General features: G+C 38.3%; 1 protein-coding gene across 1 annotated transcript; it reads right to left on the reverse strand.

Moving 5' to 3' along the window:
* Positions 1-610: 610 nt before the first annotated feature.
* Positions 611-22,881, reverse strand: LOC307139918 (uncharacterized protein). Its single transcript, XM_079839084.1, has 21 exons — positions 22,753-22,881; positions 15,697-16,509; positions 15,161-15,222; positions 14,299-14,337; positions 14,109-14,191; positions 13,665-13,723; positions 13,394-13,510; positions 13,144-13,269; positions 12,891-13,055; positions 10,401-10,525; positions 9,600-10,314; positions 7,207-7,327; positions 6,055-6,074; positions 5,822-5,944; positions 5,413-5,541; positions 5,204-5,326; positions 4,985-5,115; positions 4,624-4,888; positions 1,537-1,690; positions 1,117-1,232; positions 611-959 (listed from the first exon to the last, which is right to left on the reverse strand). Exons 2-21 carry the CDS (start codon positions 16,378-16,380, stop codon positions 906-908), a joined length of 3,411 nt encoding a protein of 1,136 aa, XP_079695210.1. The 5' UTR covers positions 16,381-16,509; positions 22,753-22,881; the 3' UTR covers positions 611-905.

The raw sequence follows: 22,881 nt of genomic DNA on the forward strand, positions 1-22,881 counted from the left end.
GGGGTAAAGGTTCCTCTTCCAACAGGACACCGACCCTAAACACACAGCCAAGATAACAAAGGAGTGGCTACGGGACAACTCTTTGAATATTCTTCTTGAGTACGGTAAGCGCAGACTTGAACCCGATTGAACATCTCTGGAGAGATCTAAAAATGGCTGTGCACTGACGCTCCCCCTCCAACCTGATGGAGCTTGAGTGGTCCTGCAAAGAAGAATGGGAGAAACTGCCCAAAAACAGGTGTGCCAAGCTTGCAGCATCATACTCAAAAAGACTCGAGACTGTAATCGGTGCCAAATGTGCTTCAACAAAGTATTGAGCAAAGGCTGTGTGAATATTTATATACATGTGATCACCCCCATTTTTTCTATTTTTATTTTTTAATAAATGTTCAATGATTTCAAACAAACTTCTTTCAACGTTGTCATTATGGGGTATTGGTTGCAGAATTGAGGGGAAAGAAATCGATTTAGAAAAAACTCAAATTTATGCAGTTTTACTGTAAAATGCTGGGTAAGACTGATTAATTACATTAAACAAAGGGGGCAATAAACAACTCATTTCGCAGAACACAAATTAAATGTAAAAATTATTAAAAACAGTCAGGCGGAGTATGAGGAATGCTGAAAGTTTAATAAAAGAAAGGGAAACAAACAAATCAAAAACAGTAGTAGTAGAAATTAAAGCATAAAATGTGTTAAACTTCAAATCTAAATCGCTATGACCGAACAGCTAGGATGTGCTTATGAATGCACCAGCTTTCATTACTATATTAAAAGAAGCAATACCTCAGTCTTATCATTTTTTGGAAAAAAAATTTAACATACTGAACAAAAGAGCTGAACACAAGAAAACACAAACACAGGGACATTATGATCATATTAACAGATGTTCCAGCGTCAATGGTTCATTTCTTTGACGCGTTATTCTGTGCTTTGGCTTTCTCCTTTTCCAAATGTTTCTGTTAAGAAATAAAGAACATTTGTATCAAAAACAATATAACAAAAACAAAAATGTCAATGTAATAATGCTAATATATTTCCTGATAAAAAAAAAAAAGTTCTGACAAATCCTGTTCTAACAATGTGATCAAGGACAAATGGGGGAGGGGTTGTCACCTTAAGTTTATCGTAGTGTGCTTGACTACGGCAGTGAATTTTCTTAGCAGTGTCCTCATTAGAGTAAAATAGTAAGCAGACTCTGCAGTAGTACCCCATCTTCACAAACTCCACACCTGAAACAGGACAAATGAGATTCATTGATGAGACTTCTTACACGCAATCTATCATGATTATATTGCACTAGTGACAATGAAAATAATAATGCATGAAATATTTCCTACAGTGCATCGCTTTTTATAACATTTATGGTTTGATTTAAAAGCAGTTTCTAGCAAGCCAAACAGATTTAGAGCCATATCTGTCCAAGAAGCTGAAAAAAAAATTCACATAAAACTGAGTAAGCTGTGAAGCAGACTAAATTAATAGCTTGGTTAGGCCAAACTTCTAATTTTTTGGCAAAAAACAAAGCCATCTTACCCACTGGGACATTAGGATCATATGGCTCTAGAGTAGAATGGCTAGTTTCAGGCTTTATTTCAGACGGTGCTGTATTGGTTTTCTCCTCAGTCGTCTTCACACTCTTCTCCGATTCAACAGGAGGAGAAGCAACAGTTTCTTCATCTTCTGCCTCCTGGTCAAAGGAAAGCAGTTGTTAAATCAAGTAGATCCTGTTAGCAGTGAGAAAGCATTTCATACAAATTTACAAACTTTGTCTACCGCTCGGGGAACCTGTCTGGGCTGAATTCACGGTCACTGTCATAATGTAACGAGAGTGACATAGTTCTAAAACATTCCACCTTGAAGACTCCACAGAATATAAAATTAATTTAAAAGTTTGCATCTCCCATGAAGTTTATCCATCGCATTCCTCTCGCTGTGGTTCGCAGCACGGAAGCTCAATTGTAGCTCGAACATGTCGCAAATCACAATTTTAATAATCACCTAAAAGGGCGAAGCGAAAGTTTACTTGTTCATTGTTTGCTGTTGTTGAGTGCATTGGAATAACAGTCTGTAAACTCAGACTGGAACTCAGCCTTATTATTATTATTATTATTCACTCACATATTCTGTACTATCTTCGTCACTTCTTTGTGTCATCCATTTTACACACGAGAGCTCCCTCTAGCGGCTACTATAGAACACCATACCCCTTTCTCTTAAGAACAAACATACCAATACTATTACTATTGTACAGTTGCTATTTTTCTTTTTAGCCTTTTGATAATAGTAATGCAAGTTCTAAACACTTGATGCGGAACACAATATTCACAGAACAGCTACAATGGTTCAATGGTTACTGCATAGACACATAAGGTCTACTTAGTAATGAACTGAGTCACATTTCACATCACATAACTCATGCGGTACATGCCTATAACCCCTCCCGTTCACTTGACTCGTCTGTTCCACTTGGAGCGAGTGAAGGTGCCAGGTGAGATATGAGCATCGTCCATCTGACAGTTTATATGTGTACAATCTTTTCCTACCCACAACCTTTAGGTGTTTTCCAAATTTAGACTGGGTCTTTGGCACAATTCCTGGTCTCTTTACACGGACATAGGATCCACACTTAAAGGTCCTCACAATATAGCACCCACACTAAATTGAGACTGTATCAGAACTGCGTCCTTTACACTCTACTTTACGGCTCTGAATGTTGAAGAATGACAGAAAACGACCTTACCAAACTGTCAACCTTCGAAATGAAGAACATCTAGAGAATCCTACAAATCTTTTGGCCCAAAACCATCTCTAACCAACAACTAATCGTCCAGTGCAAGCAAGAAAGTATGGACATCATCATCATGAGAAGACGATGGAAATGGATTAGGCATGTCATCCGGAGGGAACAAGATGCCAACACCTAGGAGGTGCCAACACCCCTCTTCTGGACACCAAAGTGTAAACGACAGAGAGGAAGACCCAAGAACACTTGGCGTCAAACAGCGGAAGCAGAACTGAAGGCCCTGAACCACACATGGGGTACCATCCAGAAGCTGGCCCAAAACAGACAGGAGTGGTAAGAAATCAGGTCTTTCCCAAACTACTACATTTACATTTATGCATTTGGCAGACGCTTTTATCCAAAGCGACTTACAGTGCACTTATTACAGAGACAATCCCCCTGGAGCAACGTGGAGTAAAGTGCCTTGCTCAAGGACACACTGGTGGTGACCGCTGGGATAGAACCAGCAACCTTCTGCATATCAGTTCAGTGGTTTAACCCACTGGACAACCCCCGCTCCACTCTACTAAACACAGCAGACAAGACAAGTCATTCTTAAGAAAGGAAGATGTGTTGTGTGCCTTAACTTGAACTCTGTGTACAAGTCCATATTCACCTTGTATTGTTTTGGTAACTCTTACCATTACCCATGAATTTCTAGGTGCTGATTAGTCTACAATCAATAAAATATCTCCAGGATTATAGTTTCAGGATATCTTCATCCATTTTAGATGTCTTTGAAGGTCTGGTAAATATTCTTTAAATCCATCTCTTCCAAAAGAGGTTTCTTTTTTTATGGATTATACACTACCATACACCTCCATGGTTGGCACTGGGAATCCAGAACATTTGGCACAATCTAGATAGAATATGGTTGCGTCCACCATGTTTCTTTTTGGAGTTCTTGCAGAATCAGCTCTGATATTCTCTAATTCCTTTGGTAAGATGGCTGGATGATTAGCTTCCAATGGCAAGTATAAACAATAATCTTCTGCCAAAACGGATAATTCCATTTTAAGACATTACTAGACATAGCATGCATGCAGAACATATCAAACTAGTGAAAGATTCTGGAATCTACCGCTGCTTCATAATTATGTATGTATATATGCATGTATGTATGCATGTATGTATATGTAAGTATAATATTGATGTATGCATAATCAAAGCCTCAATCAATATTCATCCTCCTATTTAATTATTATGACTTTAATGATTCTTTCCCGTTTTGATTTTGATTAATCAATAGGACCCATTATTGTTTCTTCCTTTATATTTTCTAAAGTTTGTATTTGGTCTCTGAGTGGTGACTGAGGGTCTGTCCTGGTGGTGTGAGATGTTTCGCAAAAACACTTGATTTCAGAACATGTTGTCGTGTGTTTGGATTTTGGAGGCATCACACACCTCCAACTCAACAGGAATGCAGTAACAGTGATTACTCATTTAGCCCGGCTTCCAGAGATGAAATGTGGATTTGTCTTTCATTTTATATTTCCTTTTTTTGCTTTATGTATTTCAGGTAAGTCTTAACAGTATTGAATAATCGAATTGAATAATCAAATGTAAAATAACTGCATAGCCTTCATTGTATAAATTAAATATAAGTAATCTTTGTTGCAAATGATAAACCTTCACTCGTTGATGGATAAACTTGCAATTAATCCATGAAATCACATGTGTTCTGAATCACATGCGCAGGGTCTGGTCTGTACTGACCGCGGATCATCTACGAACCCTACTTGACATTGTGACTATTGCGGATACACACATCACAATGTCGATGCTGAAACGATAGATCGTGCAGCAAAAACAAAAACAAAAATAATGAAGTCACTCACAGGTATGGTCTTCACTTTCTGGAGCTCTGATGCGTCTTCGCTTTGGTTCTCCTCTGGCTCTCCTCTGTCTGATGAATAGTTTAGCCTTTCCTTCTCTTCCTGACTCTCCATCTCCTCAGCTCTATCATCCACTTTGATCTTCTTGACAGAAGGTTCTTCCCCTTTTTTGTCCTTACTTCTTCCAGAGGAGTTCCTCTGGGCCTCATCCTCTTCAGAGTGCTCTCTCTTGAGTGGCCGTTTATCCTCTAGGGTTGGAGGTCTTTGTCTGAGAGAAGATTATATTGTCAAACAGATGTCATGTAACATTCTTTGGAAAGCCTTTTTTCCAAGAGAAAAAAAAATCTTAAAATGTCCAACTGACCCACGTTTGAGGTACTTAAATTTCCTGCTCACACAGACATCTAGACGTTTGCCTTCAAATTTAGGTCCCTTTTCCTTGTAGGTCTCTGCCATTCTCTCAGCATCTTCCCCTCTTTCCATCTCAATGTAGCACTGAGCAAACATACAAATATCATAAACACTATATCATTTATTATGCCCTTGTAAATCTGTCAAAAAACAGTGCTATTTTTACAGTTACCTCATTGCGTATTCGACTCAGATAATATTTCCTGATTTTTCCAAATGGTTCTGCGATTTTCAGAAGTGATGCATCTGAGCCTTTGAAGGGTGGAACCTTACCAACGTAGATGACTTTGCCGCTCTGTAGATGCACAAGTATAGACGTTGCATTACGCTTCTTTTAGAATCACACTTTATATATGGTGAGTTAATAAGCCCAAGTCTTACCTGGATGGTTGCATAGGTGTGTGAATGATAAACTCTTACAGGTTTTCCACACACAGTTGGTAAGGCATTCCTGGTGTAGAAACTAACCATTGCTCTTGCCTCTTGTTCTCTGGAGAATTGCAGAAAGGCCTAACACAGAACACAACCACAATACATTTAGGGGGGGTTCATACACTTCAGGCCCTTTCTGAGAATTTCTGATTTACAACTGACAGAATGCCACGAAAACATGTTCCCTCCAGCCAAATGGCAAAAAATTCGTAAACTCAGCTTGCCAATGGATAAAAAACATTTATACATACATAATTAAATTATCTAGCATCAGAAATCTGTGTGGATGCTACAGTAAAGCTGCTGTGAGTGAAGCAGCCTGAACTAGCAAGAACATTGAATATCTGAGAGCGGTTACCTCAGGCCTCACTTCCAAGACCAGGTGCCGCTCCACTTTACCAAATGGCTTGGCAAGAGCAAGGATTCTATCTAGATAACCATAGCCACGTTTAAATCCGACGACATTCACAACTCTAAATCCCTACAATTAGAAAAAACACATTAATATTTAATACAATCAATAAATCAATGCACACTGCACAGATATTGGTTGTAAACCATTTTAAAGAGCCCAAGAATTTATAGACTTACTCCACTATCCTTGGAGCTTCCTGAAACATACAAAATGAAGTAAGGCATTATTTTAATGGACTGACTTCATCACCATGCTTAATCAATAGATATTTACACTATCGTTCAAAAGTTTGGGGTCAGTACAATTTGTCAGTGTTTTTGACAGAAGTCTCTTATGCTCACCAAGGCTGCATTTATTCAATCAAAAATACAGTTAAAACTGTAATAGTCTAAAATGCACTGCCAAAAAAAAAAAGTTGTTTGGATTTATATAGGCAAATGCTTAAGAGTCTATGATATGATTATTATTGCATTGATAATTATGTTTCTAACATGTTATATGTTTAGCAACAGTTCTTTTAAACCTAATTGATGGAGTGTGTAGCTTTTCATTTCTTAAACAACCGTGTAGGAAGACACATGGCCATATTCCAGGATGACAATGTCAAGATTCATCAGGATCAAACTGTGTGTCAATCCAAATGCTTGACCAAAAGTTGATGCACCTCTTTATGGAAATAAATGTTGTGATGTTATTTCCATCAAGAAGTGCATACATTTTTGGTTCAAATCAATACAATCATAGACTCTTAAGCATTTGTCTATTTAAATTCAAACAGGCAGTATACATTACAATTTAAAATAGAAGTTCTCTCTTTTAAATGCAATTTATTCCTGTGATGAAGCTGAATTTTCAGCATCACTATTCCAGTCTTCATTTCAGTGTCACATGATTCTTCAGAAATCATTCTAATATGCTGATTTACTGCTCAAGAAACATTTCCTATCATCAGAGCCGAAAACAAACATTTATTGTCATGATTCTTTGATAAATAGAATGTTTAAAAGACCAGCATTTATTTGAAATTATTATTTTTTTTTATTTCAGAAGTCTTTACTGTCACTTTAATAGAATAAAAGCATTAATTTCTTAAAAAAACCCAAACGTTTAAATTTTAACATATAACATATGGCAATACAAACATTTGATTAAAAGTTTCATCCTCTGTTCTAGTTACAGTTAAAGATATCACAACCAGAGAGCATTGTAGTATTCATCGACAATATGACTGTAAACTTATTATTATTTAACACTGTTGACTCAATCCAAAGAAGAGAGCCTTGTCATGAATCACTGCTAAAGCCATTGACATTCCTCAAGGCCATTACCTGATGTGTATGTAGCTTCGGACTCTGAGTCTTGTCTCTCGCTGTCCTCGTCCTCCGCTAGCTCATCAAGAGTAACAAAGTCATCCATGTTCTCAGGAAAATCAGTTTCAGTTTGACTGTCCTGGAAGCAGATACAGATAGTCAACAGAACTACAAGTCAAAATGGTGAACTTAGAGGAATATCTCTAAAGACGTCAAAAGAGCACCAGAAAAGTGGTCCATATACTATTGTACAGCTTCAGAAGTCCTGGATTATAGCGGTTTAGGGATATAAATACGAGTATTGTATAAATGGTAAAAATTCTAAAGTAAAAAAACGTAATTCTAAGTTACCGTTCCACGTATTATATATTCATTTAGCAGACGCTTTTATCCAAAGCGACTTACATTTGAGGAATATGACAAGCGATTTATTTAAAGAGGCAAAACACAAGTTTTGTATCAAGTGTTATTAATACAAAGTTTCAGCCATCCTTCAGGATAATACTAGCTAGAGAGGGATTAAGAAATAGTGAGAGTATAGGAGAAGGAATAGTGAAACAGATTCAGCAGGCTGCAGTTAAGTGCTCACAGAGGGAGTTCAGCCGTGTATTGAAAATTGGCACAGTGAACGAAGGAACAGTGCACGAAAACGTTCTTGAGTGATTTTGTGCCTCTCTGTGATGGTACCACGTAACACTGCTCGCTAACATATGGTAAATGGTTTCTCTTATGTTATTAATGGTTTATCATGTAATTTTACTGTAAAATACTGTAAATTTTTTATAGTAAAAACAATGAATTGTTGCATAATTTATTCTGAAAACCAGGAAAAGGACATGTCCCTATGTGAAATTAAGGATTGGTATATTAACATTATTCACTTAAATGTAATATATGTTGGGATGTTGTAAAATCAGGGTTCCTACACAATTTTCATTTCAAAATTCCATACTTTTCCAGACTCGAATTTCCAGACTTCCTACAGATTTTTCCGACCATATTTAACTTGTTCGGATAAAATGTTTTCAAATTCAACTGCTAACAAGTGTTACAGTCTAAAGATTTAGTATTGGCGTTTTTGCCTTTTATTAGGATAGGAAAGTAGCTAGACAGGAAGTAAGGAGGGAGAGAGAGGGGGGCGGGATTGGGAAAAGTCCATGAGGCAGGACTCGAACTCGGGTCTCCAGAAGCACAACAGCACTACATGGCGACGCAGTTACCCACAATGCTATCGGCACGACAAGTATGTTACATTCTGAGTCAAAACCTCTATGTAGGCTATCTAATATCTAGAAATCCTATATTAAAATTGTGCCTTTTGTGACCTTAACGATCAAAATGCTAAATCAGTCACAATTTTTTAAAGGGTTATTAATTTACCCAAAAATTAAATTTCTATCATAATTTACTTACCCTCATGTCATTCTAAACTAATAAGACTTTTGTTAATCTTGGAAATCTTGGACACATGAAGATATTTAAAGGATTAGTTCACCTCAAAATGAAAATGTCCTAATCATTTACTCACCCCAATGCCATCCAAAATGGCAACCAACTCAGTTGGTTGCTCAAAAACTTAATTTATATTTCACTGAAGAAAGTAAGTCATGGATATCTTGGATGGCATTGAGGTGAGTAAATGATTAGGACATTTTTATTTTGGGGTGAACAAGTCCTTTAATAAAGGGACTGAAATCTCTCAGATTAAAAATATAAAAAATGTTAATATAATAAAGTCTTATGTTTTTGAAAGACATGGGGGTAAATAAAATGACAAATTTTCATTTTGGGTGTACTATTCCTTTAAGAACTCCACTATCGACTCTGTTTTATCCTCAAACCCAATTTGCTTTCTCAAACTACAAAGTGCTGTGTTAACCACTGTTGAACTGAGAAAAGGAAGGAACACACAGGTCTGACCTTTACTGCCATAGCTAGGCTACAAGTTTTTCATTCATTGAAAAAACGATTGTGTATATATTTATTATATACATTTAGAAATTCTTAATTTTATATTTAGAAAATGAAATAGGGACAATAGTCTGGAAACATAAATATTTTTCCATACTCTGATTTATTTTTTCCATACTTTTCCAGACCTGGAAATTACTCAAATCAAATTCCATACTTTTCCAAACCCCGTAGGAACCCTGTAAAATATACATGCACGATGCAGCAATATGCCATCCTGTAAAATCAGTAAAACCTTTTTTGGTTACAATTTAACATGAATTTTTTTTTTTACATTGTACTTTTGTGTTTTTTGTCCTTTTTAGAGCTTGATAACCTCTGGTAACTGTATGCTTTTATTGTGTGGAGAAGATCTGCATGCACATTCTTCAAAATATCTCCCGTGTTCATGATTGCACAGTGGCATTTCAAATGATGTGCTAATGTGCAAAAGCTCCTACCTGCTCTTCATTGTCTTCTTCAGCACCCTCATCTTCAGGTTGGTCACCATTCTGATCCTCAATGTCTTTAGGAAGCTCTTCTGTGTTCTCCTGCTCTTTAGGAAGCTCCTCTGTGTTCTCCTGCTCTTTAGGAAACTCCTCTGTGTTCTCCTGCTCTTTAGGAAGCTCTTCTGTGTTCTCCTGCTCTTCAGGAAGCTCCTCTGTGTTCTCCTGCTCTTCAGGAAGCTCCTCTGTGTTCTCCTGCTCTTCAGGAAGCTCCTCTGTGTTCTCCTGCTCAGTCTCAGATGTCACGGGTTCCTCCAGCTGAGTCTCTTCCTGTTTTTCAGCAGAGTCTTTTTGGTTCTCTGTGGTCTCTTTTTTTGCTTCAGGGCCCTCCTCATCCTCTATGTTGGTGTCATCAATATCTGGTGCTTGTTCACTGGTTTGCTCTGGATCACATGATACATCAACATCATCTGCAGAGGGATCTTCATCAGAACCCTCTTCGTCTCCATCACGTGCTTCCATTACATCAGCTTCATCTCCTGACCCGTGGCCCAGGGCCTCTGCTTCCTCAGGCTTTGGTTCCTCTTCTTTCTCATCCGAGCTCTCTCTGGCTTTGGAAGTAGAGGACCTTTGATTCTTTGATGAAGGTTTATCACCAGCTCTGCTGGTGGCACCTCTGCTACTCCTGCTACTCTTTCTCTTACGTGTTGGTTCTTCCCTTTCTTGGACCCTGATGTATCAACATAAATAGCACATTTGGTTTAGCTTTTTGTCTAAATATATCAATGGTTTCTCTGGATAGAAAAGACAACTTACGTTAGGGTCTTATACTTTGTGCAGATGTTCAGTCGAATGGATCTTCCTTTGATAGTCAAAGGATTGACAGAATAGTACTTCACCAACAGCTCTGCATCCTCAGCACTGCTCATTTGAATATATGCCTGTTTTAAAACAGTCAAAGTGGAGAAAAAAAAAAGAGAACTGAGAGCCATGTCAAATATCGGCAATATATTTGAGTCATCTGTAGACTGTGTAATTAGTTGTGATTAGTTTTGCAATCCCTCCATTTTCTGCAATTTTCAAGTATTGAAAATACGTTTTCGAGATTACTAAAATAAAGATGTTAATAGCATCCCAACTAGAGTTGGTAAATTGACCAGTTTCAATGAATCAGTTCAACATTCTAACTTGTTAGCATCATCAAAGTAAAAAAAAAAGTCAGCATGACAACTGCAAACATTTTTTAAATACATAGATGATTACAGCCATTTATTATAATATACGGTCATATTGGCACGTTAATAAATTATATTCTTCTCCAAACAAACAGCAGTGAACAAAACAGGATGTAAAATGCCTGGATTACAATTAACTAAATGTTTACTGTATTTTACATGATTTCTGTAGCTTAAACAGTAGTGTGGGTCACTAACACCACCAAGGTCATGGGTTTTATTCCCATGGAAAACATGATCAGATAAACTGTATGCAACGAAAGTCATTTGGGATAAAAGTGTCTGCAAAATGCATAAATGTCATGTTAAAGGGGTGGTAAACCACGATTTCACTATTCTAACTTTAGCTAGCGTGTAATGTTGCTGCTTGAGCATAAACAACATCTGCAAAGTTACAACGTTCAAAGTTTAAAGCAAAGGGAGATATTTGCTTCTAAAGAAATCAGTTTCTAAGAACTACAGCAAACGGCCAGCAGGCGACTACAGACATTCCTCCAGGGTTGGTGACATCACCAGGCTCAATATTTACATAAACCCCTCCTCCGAGAATATTAAATAAGGGGGGGTGAGGCCATTTTGTATCGCGGCGCTGTTGTGGTATAGTTAGGCTGGAGTGTTGTTGCCGCGATGCCAAGGAAACGCTGTTATTTTCATCCGGATTTCAGGTCTGGGGTACTTGCTCTGTTCAGCCTTCATAGGGACGGGGGTGCGTTGCAGAGCGTTTAACATACAGCATGTTATATGCACGTGTGTATGAGTCAGCGGGGAACAGGCGCGCGCGGGGCTCCCTGCAGCAAATCTCACGGAGGAAAACTTCCACAATGTTCGTGAGTTCAATGCCGGATTTGTATAACATCAGCTGCGTGAAAAAAACACTGCCAGTGTGTGGATGCACGACGCGCGCGCTGCACATTTCACGAAGGAAAACGTCCACAATGTTCGCGAGTTCAATTCAGGAATCACACAACGGCTTGTCCTGAAAGCTGGATTTACAAACAGAAGCTGTTTACGGGCCACAACCTGTAAGTCTGATTTCTATTTCATCGATGTGTTTTCCTGTAATAGGTTGTAGCAAGGAAGTAAACAGATGACAACGCTGTTCTGCAAACCAGTCTGTTAAATGCTCATTCATACTTAACGTTATCCGACGAACACCTAACATTACAAACACTAACGTTAAAATCTCAACAGCGAACTTGGCATTAGTGTAAATGATTCTTTGATTAGAGCTTTTATGTATTGTTTATCTACAGGCTTGCTAAACATGGTTCTGTGTGTGATTTGGCTAACTTACTATATAAAGCCAGTGTTTAGTGTTCGTTTTGGGTTAGTTCTTGCGACAGATATTCGGCTATAATCGTTCTAAAAATACAAAAGTAACAGTGCCATTCAGTAGCGATCACTATAGATCCGCAGTCTTTACTCTCGAGGACTGAACAGGTTCTGCTCGATCATCTTCATTCAAATGTTCTGGGTCTGATTCGGGCTCAGATTGGTATGGTTTTATTGAAAACATTGTTTCTAATAATGTTACTGCCAAAGCACAGTCTACCGGTAAAGGTAAGGGGCGTGACGTTTCCGACAAACGTGCACTAGGCGGTTAGCGAATCACAACACACTAGGCCAGCTAACCAATCTGAGCCCACTGCGTATTTTTGAGGGACTGGCTTCATACAACCCGGAAAGCATCAGACCGTTTTACAAGGAGGGACAGAGCAGTGTAGAATAAAGGTCAAATATATGAAAAATAAGGCAATTTTTTTAAAACGAAGCATGAACACGTTACAGTGCACCCCAGAAACACAATCGAGCCTTCAAAAGAATGTGTTTTACCACCCCTTTAAACAACTTGAAATGAAGTTTGACTCTGTGGGTCAAAATTGTGGTTCCTTTGATATAAAAATAAAGTGCAGATTATTAAAAAAAATACAAATACAAAAATGACCTTAATCAAGAGTATATATTTTTTATTACGGAGATAATAAAAACTATAATAATAAAAAGAGATCCATGAAACAGGACAAATTTTATATGAACATATGTTCTGGAAATTGCTGCAAATGTAACTTACCTCTTTATGTAGGAATAAATGTTTCTCTACAGTGCCAAATCTACGAGCTATTTTAAGGAGTTCCAGTTTCCTGTCACTGTCCCGTGCCAAATTATAGAAAAACACCACCTGGCTGGCCTCTTTTTCCTCTTTGGCACTAGTGTCTCTGCCCGACCTTCCACTTTTCTGCATTGATAAAGCAAATAAGCTGAATTGATCTGATTGCTTGATTTGCTTCACTTTTTTCTACACTTAAAGAAAAAAACCATCTTACCTCAATTGCCATCAGTTCCTTTGACAAATAAAGTTGTATCTCTTTCCCATGCAAAATGGCTGGTTTACGCTGGTAATGCTTAGCCATGGCCAAAGCCTCCTCATGAGTCTGCAGCTCCAGGAAAGCCTTTGAAAAATACAACAAACAATGAATAAATAAAACCTAATGGCAGGATTTACTCAATATATACCAATTATGGGCATTTATATTCCAAATTGGGAATGACTGCTCATACATGTACAGGTATTACCTTGTTCTTCAGTATTAGATGCTCACAGATGGTGCCAAAGGGTTTTGCTAAGGCAAACAGGGTTTTTGATAACTTCGGTTTCCTTTCGTATTTTAACACGACCACCCTACTTTTTATCTAGAAAAAAATAAAATAATAATACATTTATGAGTGCAAGCACCAAGATATCCATCCACTCAAACATAAGATCCCATACTGAAAAGAAAATCCTACATTTTATATCAGTATAAAATATTTGAATAAAAACAGATAACTTTCAGTGCATTAGTACCTTGGGTGCCGCTGAATATGGTGTCCTTTTACTTTTCATTCCCACACTGGAATCAGAACCTAAACAAGTTGTTTAAAAATCATGTGACTTATTTAAATTAGCCAATGCAAAATCAAGTGAAGTCAAGTGAATCACATTTATTTATACAAGTATTTGTTAGCACAGTACACCTTTAAAGATTAAATAAACTAATTAGGATACTGATATGACTGGAATCTTCATAATAAACTTATTGATTTAGGGGTAAAACTTTCACAGAGTAAAATGCTACTTTGTGCCCCTTTAACCAAAGAATTGACCTAGTCACTAGTGAAACTCACAGGAAGACAAATGCATTCCAGACTGCTCTAAACAAGAGTTCAGCAGTTTCATGAAAGTGGATTACACAAGATCAACTTGTAGAAAGATAGCAGACCGGACTACATCCTCTCAAAGATTTATTACCCCAGCTAGAGCTCATCCCTGCTCTGTGTAGACCACCACCAATTGGAGCTCCTCCCAGCAATTCATCCGAACGGGATGTCGACCTGAGAGGAATTCATTTTTAATGTGCTTTTCTATACAGATGCTTGAAAAAACAGGATGTATTATACTTATGAAAGCAGTGTTAAAAAAAAAAAATCTAGAAACATACATGCGACTAGAGGGCATGTGAGGATCCCAGTCCGGGTACCTATAAAACAACAGGAAGGAGTTTTCAGTTGCTTTTAAATTACAGAGACTTTAATGCTGAATACTTAAATGACAAATTCAATTTTTAAAAGCCCCTTTCACACAGTGTGTTGATCCCATAAAATTGCTAGAGTGACGTCTGTGTGAACGCAAACACATCCTGGGATTGATCTTGGGATGGAGACCTAGTAACATTGCCGAGATCAGTCCCGGAACGTGCCCCGTGTGAACAAATTGCATGATCAATGCTGTAAGGAGTGTGTCTAAGTGATGACGCTGAAGCAGAGATTGTTTGCCAGCATAGTGGAAAGGTACGCACAAAAATACAGGGACATATTATAGATGTATTTTCTGGAATCTCTGTGTGAAAGGGGCTAAAGACTGTAACAGCACAAATTAGCAACCATGTCTAGAGATCCTACATGGTCACTTTTTAATCCACGAAGATTTAAAAAGTTTTAAAAACTCTCATAAAGTATAATTATCTGTGAGGTTTAAGTAAATCAAATTAGTCAATGTTCTTCATTTTTGCTTTTCAACCTAACCTTCATGTTAGAAATACATTTTTGTAATTTACTGCCAAGGTAATAGGCCTATACCACAAATTATTGCATTATAAATATGTATTAATAAAAAATTAAAAAATAAAATAAGAAACTACTAGATTTGCGATGTTGATAACCATTGAAATGCATCATTGGTGTATGTGAAAAGGGTCCATTAAACCACTATGAACTCTAAGGTTTTTTTTTATTTTTTAAAGGGGTTGACTATTAGAGGGTTTTGAACAACAGTTCATCAGTTTTCACAAAGCACAAACTTACATTTGCAGGAGTTGTTTGCGGTTTTCAGAGTGACGAATCCCAGTCGTGTGTTGATTCCATTCCTTTACAAACACAGGGAAGGGTAAAAAAAATCTTCTTAAATAAAAAATAAAACAAAAAAACACACAAACATCACCTGTATCATGTAACATTAACTAGCTGTTAAATCTAAAGTAATCTAAGTAATTCAAAGCCTTGACATACTGGATCAGAGCTAACCTGACAAGCTACCCTACCTGGCTATGAATGCAATCTACAAATGAGTACAGTAATGGATCTGAAATGAGTTCTATAAACTAACTGTCCTAACTGGACAATCATAAAGAACAAGACAGAAATACAGCTAACAAGTGTATACTACAGGTGTCCAATGAGATTTAGGGCCATTTTCTCTTGCACAAAATTTGATACTGAGCAAAACTAAGAGGTGCTGATTTAAATGGATTCAAATGATGTTTAAAGAGGGTCTTCTTCGACAGGCAGGACTCAAGAAGAGGAATTGTGTGTGCAGGAGGCAAGCGCCTTATATTACTCACCATGACAGAGAGCACATCAAAATCACAAAGGGCGCACACATGGGGAAACATGAGGGGCATGACTCCCAAGAAATCCTGCACTTTTCTCTGAGACGGGGAGCCCATTCTTCTCTGCATGAACATGTCGTCAGATGCTGATGACGTTGACATGCCAAAGCTGCGGTAGGAGTCACGGGAAAGCTCAGAATAATGACGGTCTCTGCCACTACCGCTCCTGTAATCTAACATGTCGTACCCTCGACCAGACGTTTCTTGCATGGAAGTATAACCAAAGTCACCTTGTGAGCGGCTTTGAGCCTGCCCACTGGAACAGTCCAATCTTCCATCCTGCGCATCACCCCAGCTGGCGTCCATCTTGCGTTTCTTAAGCAGCAGGAGAAGACGGGGCAAAGTCTCCATGCATATTTTCTCCTCTGGAACCTGCGCCAGTGCTTCCAGATCAGTCGGTGACAGACCTAGGCTGGCAAACAGTTTAAGGGTATTAATGTTGCTGCCCGCTCGGCGGTACAGCTGAGGGTCGTGGTCTTTTCCCTCCTCTCCACCCAGACCAGACCGGGAAGATGAGCTGTAGGGGTCCGAGTGAGTCTCACCCATATTAAAGTTCAAAGTCTCATCGGCAGCCAAAAGCTTACGGCCAACAGCAAAGCCTTCCTGAGCATCAGGACTAGTCCGTTTCTCGGACATGGCTTTGAAATGATGGCGCTCTGGGCGAGTGGAAAAAGAGGAACCAAGCGAATCAAAAAGTCCCCAAAAAGACAATCCGTCAATTTAAGCCTGGACCGAGAAAAGAAGCTCCTCCAGAATGAAACAGGTCTGCAGAAACACAATGGAGCAATGATTTCTAGCATGCTCACGAAATGGTTAGCAGTGGAAAGCTCCACAAATCCATACAATGCAAGTAACAGAAGTCAAAATAATTTACAATGACAGAGGTACAAATGGACAGATTGGTACACTGACCAAATAGACCATAAAATTAAGATTTACAAGTACCATGGAGAGCAATATGTGTATTTTAATGGGAGAGTTCAATAGAGCTTTAAAGGGAAAAGAGTCTCAATCAATTTTAGAACTTTAAATGTGCGGAGAAGACAGGGAAAGGTTCGCGGTTTCTTGGTCAGGAGAAGTATCGTTCATGACTCTAAGTCATACTATATGACTAGTGATTAATTTGTAATTGTGACATGGTCTGTCTGAATACTCGATTCTGATTGGCTGGAAGGCGTGCAATAAAATCATTTAATGCACAGGTAGTTCCAAGTCAGTTGAATCACCGTTCTATATTAATGCGCATTGAAGTGCCGCACACATATGCCTACATCACACGCATAAAGCTGCCCCGCGACTTTTAATCATAAAATAGCTAAGCTACTGGATCACTATTCACTACATTATTTTTTAGCAGTGATGGGGTTACATCGCTATTTTTAAGTAATAAACGCACATATTCGTTGTTAAGAGAAACGCTGAACAGACACAGGTACGAATATCTCTCTCTCTCTCTTTCTTTTGATTGAAAATTAAATGCTATAATTCATTCATTCAATTAAATGTAATCTTACGCACTACTTTATCTCTGTGTCTGATTCAAAGCAAGCAGATCTCACAAGCCATAACTGAATGTTTCAACTGCAAACATCAATAACAGCAGTTGGCAATGTTGGCAAATGACCATGGCATAAGTGGGATAATCCACAGCTAGCTGTGCATTAAAGGATTTTATACTACGGGGCCGTTGAATGCTTGAATCTGATTGGCTGATGAACGTTCTGACGTGTGCAATTATTTTCTGGGCAACGCTCAGCGAACGTAGTTCCAGGCAGCTCTCTTGACCGCATTACAGTTCCATATCACTTTGCATAGTTAACTGTAATAACGTATATTACAGGACTAAAAAAAACAACATAACAGACAATTAGAACTTTCATCAGCTAATCAGATTCAATCATTCAGCGGCCCAGTGGTATAAAGTGTAGCAACTTAAAGGCTACACATGACATTTTTTCACTAGCGAGGTAATAACAACGCTGTTTAAAGATGCACAGAGGTAGCCTAATTCACACAAGCTCTCTCTCTCTCTCTTTCTCTCTCTCTCTGTCACTCTCTTTTTAACAACTTCATTAATAACTGCAGTAGAATGCTATCAACGGCTCAAGCCTCCGTTACCAGCTTTAAAATGACGTTTCGGAACTAGCAAAAGAGCCGTTGGATGAGACGCGGAAGAAATAGTCCTACTCACAATAGCGATTTAAGTACAAAAACCGGACAAATCCCTTTAAAATTTAAATATATAATCGGATCGATGTCTTGAGGTGTGGTAACCGTAGTATAAGCGGAATAATTGACTCCAGGCCGTTGAATTATAAGAAAAATAATGCACAACTTATTTTTATTACAATAAATAATCAGGTATACACACTTTACGTTTTACTGCGTGCAAAACAATAAGCACAAACCAATGAGAGTGATTTTGAACTTAAGAAAGCTGTTAAAAAAAATATACATTACCAAAACATTACCTCCAAATACATACATACACAGAAATAAAGCTACTCAATCTTAGCTCTTAAAGGGTTAGTTCACCCCAAAATGAAAATGTCGTTCCAGACCTGTAACACCTTTGTTCATTGAATTTATTGTCATGGAGTAATTATTGACAATTTTTATTTTTGGGTGAACTAACCCTTTAACTGCAAACATAAAAGGACGAGGCAAAAGGGAAAAACGGGGCATGCCTGGTCCCACGCACTGGTCTCAAGTTTCTCATGGAGGGGTTTTGGAAGCATAAAAGGAGGAGCGATGATAGACAAGTATAAGAGAGGACCAGGCCTGGACTTTTTACACGTTGTGTTTTATGTTTTATCATGCTTGTGCGGCAGTCGCCCGCTTTAACTTTCATTTTGTTGTTTGTTTTATTTTGTGATCATTAGTGTGTTGAACGATCGCCGGTTCCCACCTCCTCCTTTCCTGATCCTTTTACAGCGTTACATTGCTGCCGAACATGGACGAAGGAGGGACAAGCTGTCAGAGAGCCCTCGCTGCTGAGAGGGATAGCAGTGCTGAGGGGGTCGGGAAGCACGAAGGTGCCACTGGTGATGCGTGAGCGATGGAAGACCAGGTGGGACGGAGAGCTGGCTGCCGTGCTCGTCGCTCCTGTTCGCTGAGGCCGGAGCCTGCTGCCGTCCGGCATGTTTGGGGAGGAGCAGGGAACAGGGGACTTACTGCTGGCTGCCCTCAACCAAAAGAGCCAACGCCTTCTGCCAGGGGGCGGAGGAGGATCGAGCCGTCCACCTAGGAGCATCCAGTACTATCGCAAGGCACTGCGAGTGAGTGGGCTGCTGTGACATGTCTTGTGGTACTCGCCGGCCTGTGAGGGCTGATGGGGGTACGTGTCAAACAGGACAAGGCTAAGAGCCGTGCACCTGCACGCCGCACCGGTCTCGAGTTTCACAGAGGAGCTTTGGAAGCATAAAAGGAGGAGTGACGACCTTGAAGGACGAGAGAGGACCAGGCCTGGACTTTTACGTTGTGTTTTTTTTTATTTGTGTTGCGGCAGTCGCCAGTGAAGGGCTGCTGCTTTTACTTTCGTTTTGTTGTTTATTTTGTGATTATTAAAGTGTGATGAACGTTCGCCGGTTCCCGCCTCCTCCTTCCCTGATCCTTTTACAGTGTTGCAACGTACACCAGAGTTGTATGCATAGCCTTTCAAATGCAGGCGATCGACCCATGAACATTATGACCACTTGCACTCATTCCCTTTAGCTTCTTTGTAGGCCTGACTTATCTGTTGTGAAGATATTTACACATCTTTATTATAGGCTAGAGTTGAACAAATGCGGGTACTTTCTAACAACTCGAACAAACGTCCATCCACATAGACATTTATTGTTGTAGCATTCACATGTTCCTGTTGCTGAACTCGGAACCACATAGTAGGGCTGGAACTAATGATCATTTTTTCAATCAATTAATCTATGTTATTTTTTGGATTAATCTAATAATCTTTTAATAACTATTAAAAGTCAACCCCGCATTCTATTCTTAGTTTAGGGTTCAGTACTTGCTTAACTAGTTGCATATTAGCATGCATATTAATAGGAGAATGGCTGTTTGTTCAAGCATATATTAATGCCCTATTCTACATCCCTTTTCAGTCTCATCGTTGAGGTAGGAGAGCCACAGGACGTTCTCTTTAGATGCTCCTGAATAGAAGTTCTGTTGCTGTGGTAAGCCTATGCCATTTCAGTTTTACAGAGCGTGCAGAGCACTATTTTATCAATGTCTATGTCACTATGTCTCTGTTAAAAAAAAATTCCCACACTTTAGATCGGGCTCAATATTTGTATTAACACCTTCACCATCATTAGCCCTACATACTAGTGTACTACTCTTACTATTTCTGCCATTCAAATATATGGTCAAATTAGCATGAGTTGTATATAACATGCGTTTCCGAATCCAGCATCTCTCTTCCATTTATTCAGTTTTTTCTTTGACTACCAATTTACAACAAATTAGTGCAAAACAATTCAATGTGTGACCTGTAGTTAGTATATGCCTTAAATAGTGAAGTATTTTAATTGATGGTATATGCTTTTGTTAAAACCAGCAGCCTGCATTATCTACAGATTTCTTTTTTTTAATAGTGTGATTCCTGCTGAAAAACCACATTACCCATAATTCTGCAAAGAAATCTCCTTATTATCGTAAATACTAGATTCCTAGTTGGACATGAATTGGAGAGAAAATTAAGTTGTACTTCAAATGAAACAAGACACTAACACTATTTTTCATGTTTAATACAGTAAAGCTGCTTAATTTTAAGCAATCTACTGTATAAAGTGACAAAATATTAATGTTTTTATGTGTTCATCAAATGTCTGTGAAATTTGTTCAGTTTGTGTCAATGGCAGCTACAGAAAGTGGATGATGGGTGGGCTAAAATAATTCGCATCACACCATGTTTTTCAGCTGGATTAAATGGAGAAAAAAAAAAAAAAACTACTGGCAACGATGAAACTTGCGACCATAGTTTGCTTTGGGAAATGCACCCCAGATTGACAGCTTTTCCATGTCCGACCCATTGAAATACATAATTTTTTTTATAATACATTTCTCTTGATGCATCACAATTCTTGAATTACTTTAAAAAGATGAAAATTCTGTCATTAATTACTCACCCTCAAGTCGTTCCCAAAACGCAAGACCTTCGCTCATCTTCGGAACAAAATTTCTGATATTTTTGATGAAATGCCCGAGAGACAATGTCATTGTAACTTTCAAGGCCCAGAAAGACATAGTTAAAATAGTCCATGTGACTCCAGCGGTTCAACCTTAAATGTTATGAAGTGACAAGAATACTTTTTGTGTGCAAAAAAAAAAAAATCCACAATTCCTTTTTGTCTCCTACGCTGTTGACGTAGTGCACACACTGCACTGCTTCATAATTCGACGTCAGAACCCCGTCGCTCACTATTGGCCGACGCTGTTGATGAGAGTACCACGACACATGCATGTGATGCTGATGCAGGAGCTAGCCAATGATGACGATCTGCCGTAGTACCTCGTCGCTTCATAACATTAAGGTTGAACCACTGGAGTCACATGGACTATTTTAACTGTCTTTCTGTGCCTTGAAAGTTACAATGACATTGCTGTACATGGATGGTTCAGAAACCTGTTGGATTTCATCAAAAATATCTTCATTTGCGTTCCGAAGATGAACGAAGGTTAGTCAAATAATGACAGAATTTTCATTTTTGGGTGAACTAACCCTGATTTGTTTTGATCATAGTTAGCTAACTGAATCACCTAGCTGAATTTTCAGCAGTGATTACTCCAGTTCAATATTGCAGTATTTATTCATTCAATTATTTATAAATTCATGTTTGTGTGTGCCCTTGTAATTTTTTTAATAAAAATAATGTCCCCTCCCTCTTGCAATCTCATCTCTGATTTATTTACTAGAGCTGTCGCTCACATAAAAATCACAGCAACAGCATTTCCTTATTCTAAAGGAATTGGTTTAACAGGCATATTAATCATCTTATGAATATGTTTGAGAATTGTGGAAATATTTTAACTTATGAACAATTCATGCCAAGTTGCGAACCCAGTTTGTGCATCTTAGGGGAATTCTGTTGTTAAAACTATTTCTCCTACTCTGGTTCAGCTTGTTAGAAGTCCTATTCAATATAACTAAACAATAATGACAAACCCAAAATTAATATTAAAAGGCATTGAATTGATTGATAAAAAAAAATGCAATAAACATAATTGTACTATTTTTCAAAAACAAAATAAATATTATTACGGTATATTATGTAACGTTAAACAATGTTAACAAAGGTCATGAATACATCGTTAATTTATTTATACTCCTGGCAAAATCTTATATACATAAACAAAAGTATGTAAATTCACCCCCAAGCTTTAAGGTGTTTATAGTGGAATTTGACTCTTTCAGGTCTTCTCTGAAATTATACCAACAACAAAAAATTGTCATCAACATGCTTAAAATATTATGATATAATTTCCGGATCCCCAGCAGCCAGTTAATGCCACACATTGTCTTGTACTACTGTACGTTATGCTGTTTGTTACTTGTTCTATCTTCAGTAAAAAAAAAAAAATTAAAAGTCAGTTTTGGAGCATTCTGTAAGGAGATTAACGTTAAATGCAAACTAAAAACAACCAGAAAAGGATGGTGGAAGGACATAACACGACGGTTTAACAGCTTTAAATAATGCAAGTGTCCGCTGAGCGTGATACGAGGTTAACTGATGCTATGATAACATTCTCAGCTTACATTAATCGCAGATTGGTGGAATTTTATTTAGGCGAACGTTTATGACGCACATTCTTAACTCTAAGTAAATAGTCACGTTTAACACAACACATGGACGAAGTCTGATGATAAAAACTAGGAAAGAGAAGGCAAGCCTGGGGCCTAAATGTGAACGACAATGCTCGGGTTGATTGTACTCTGTAACGTACTTAAAACAAAAGTGCTATAGTATTATATCTGTTATTCTAATGCAGTGTGTTGCTACTTACATTTTTGCTTCTTCCCGTTCCCAAACCTCGGGCTGAAATCCTTTACGCCGCACGAAATCAAACGCAATCAACCGCTCTGTCAACAGATCACGAGAAGGAAGAAACGACTACGAAACAGCATTTCACTTC

This window comes from Gobio gobio (genome assembly GCF_949357685.1).
Source record: "Gobio gobio genome assembly, chromosome: 16".
Lineage (NCBI taxonomy): Eukaryota > Metazoa > Chordata > Actinopteri > Cypriniformes > Gobionidae > Gobio > Gobio gobio.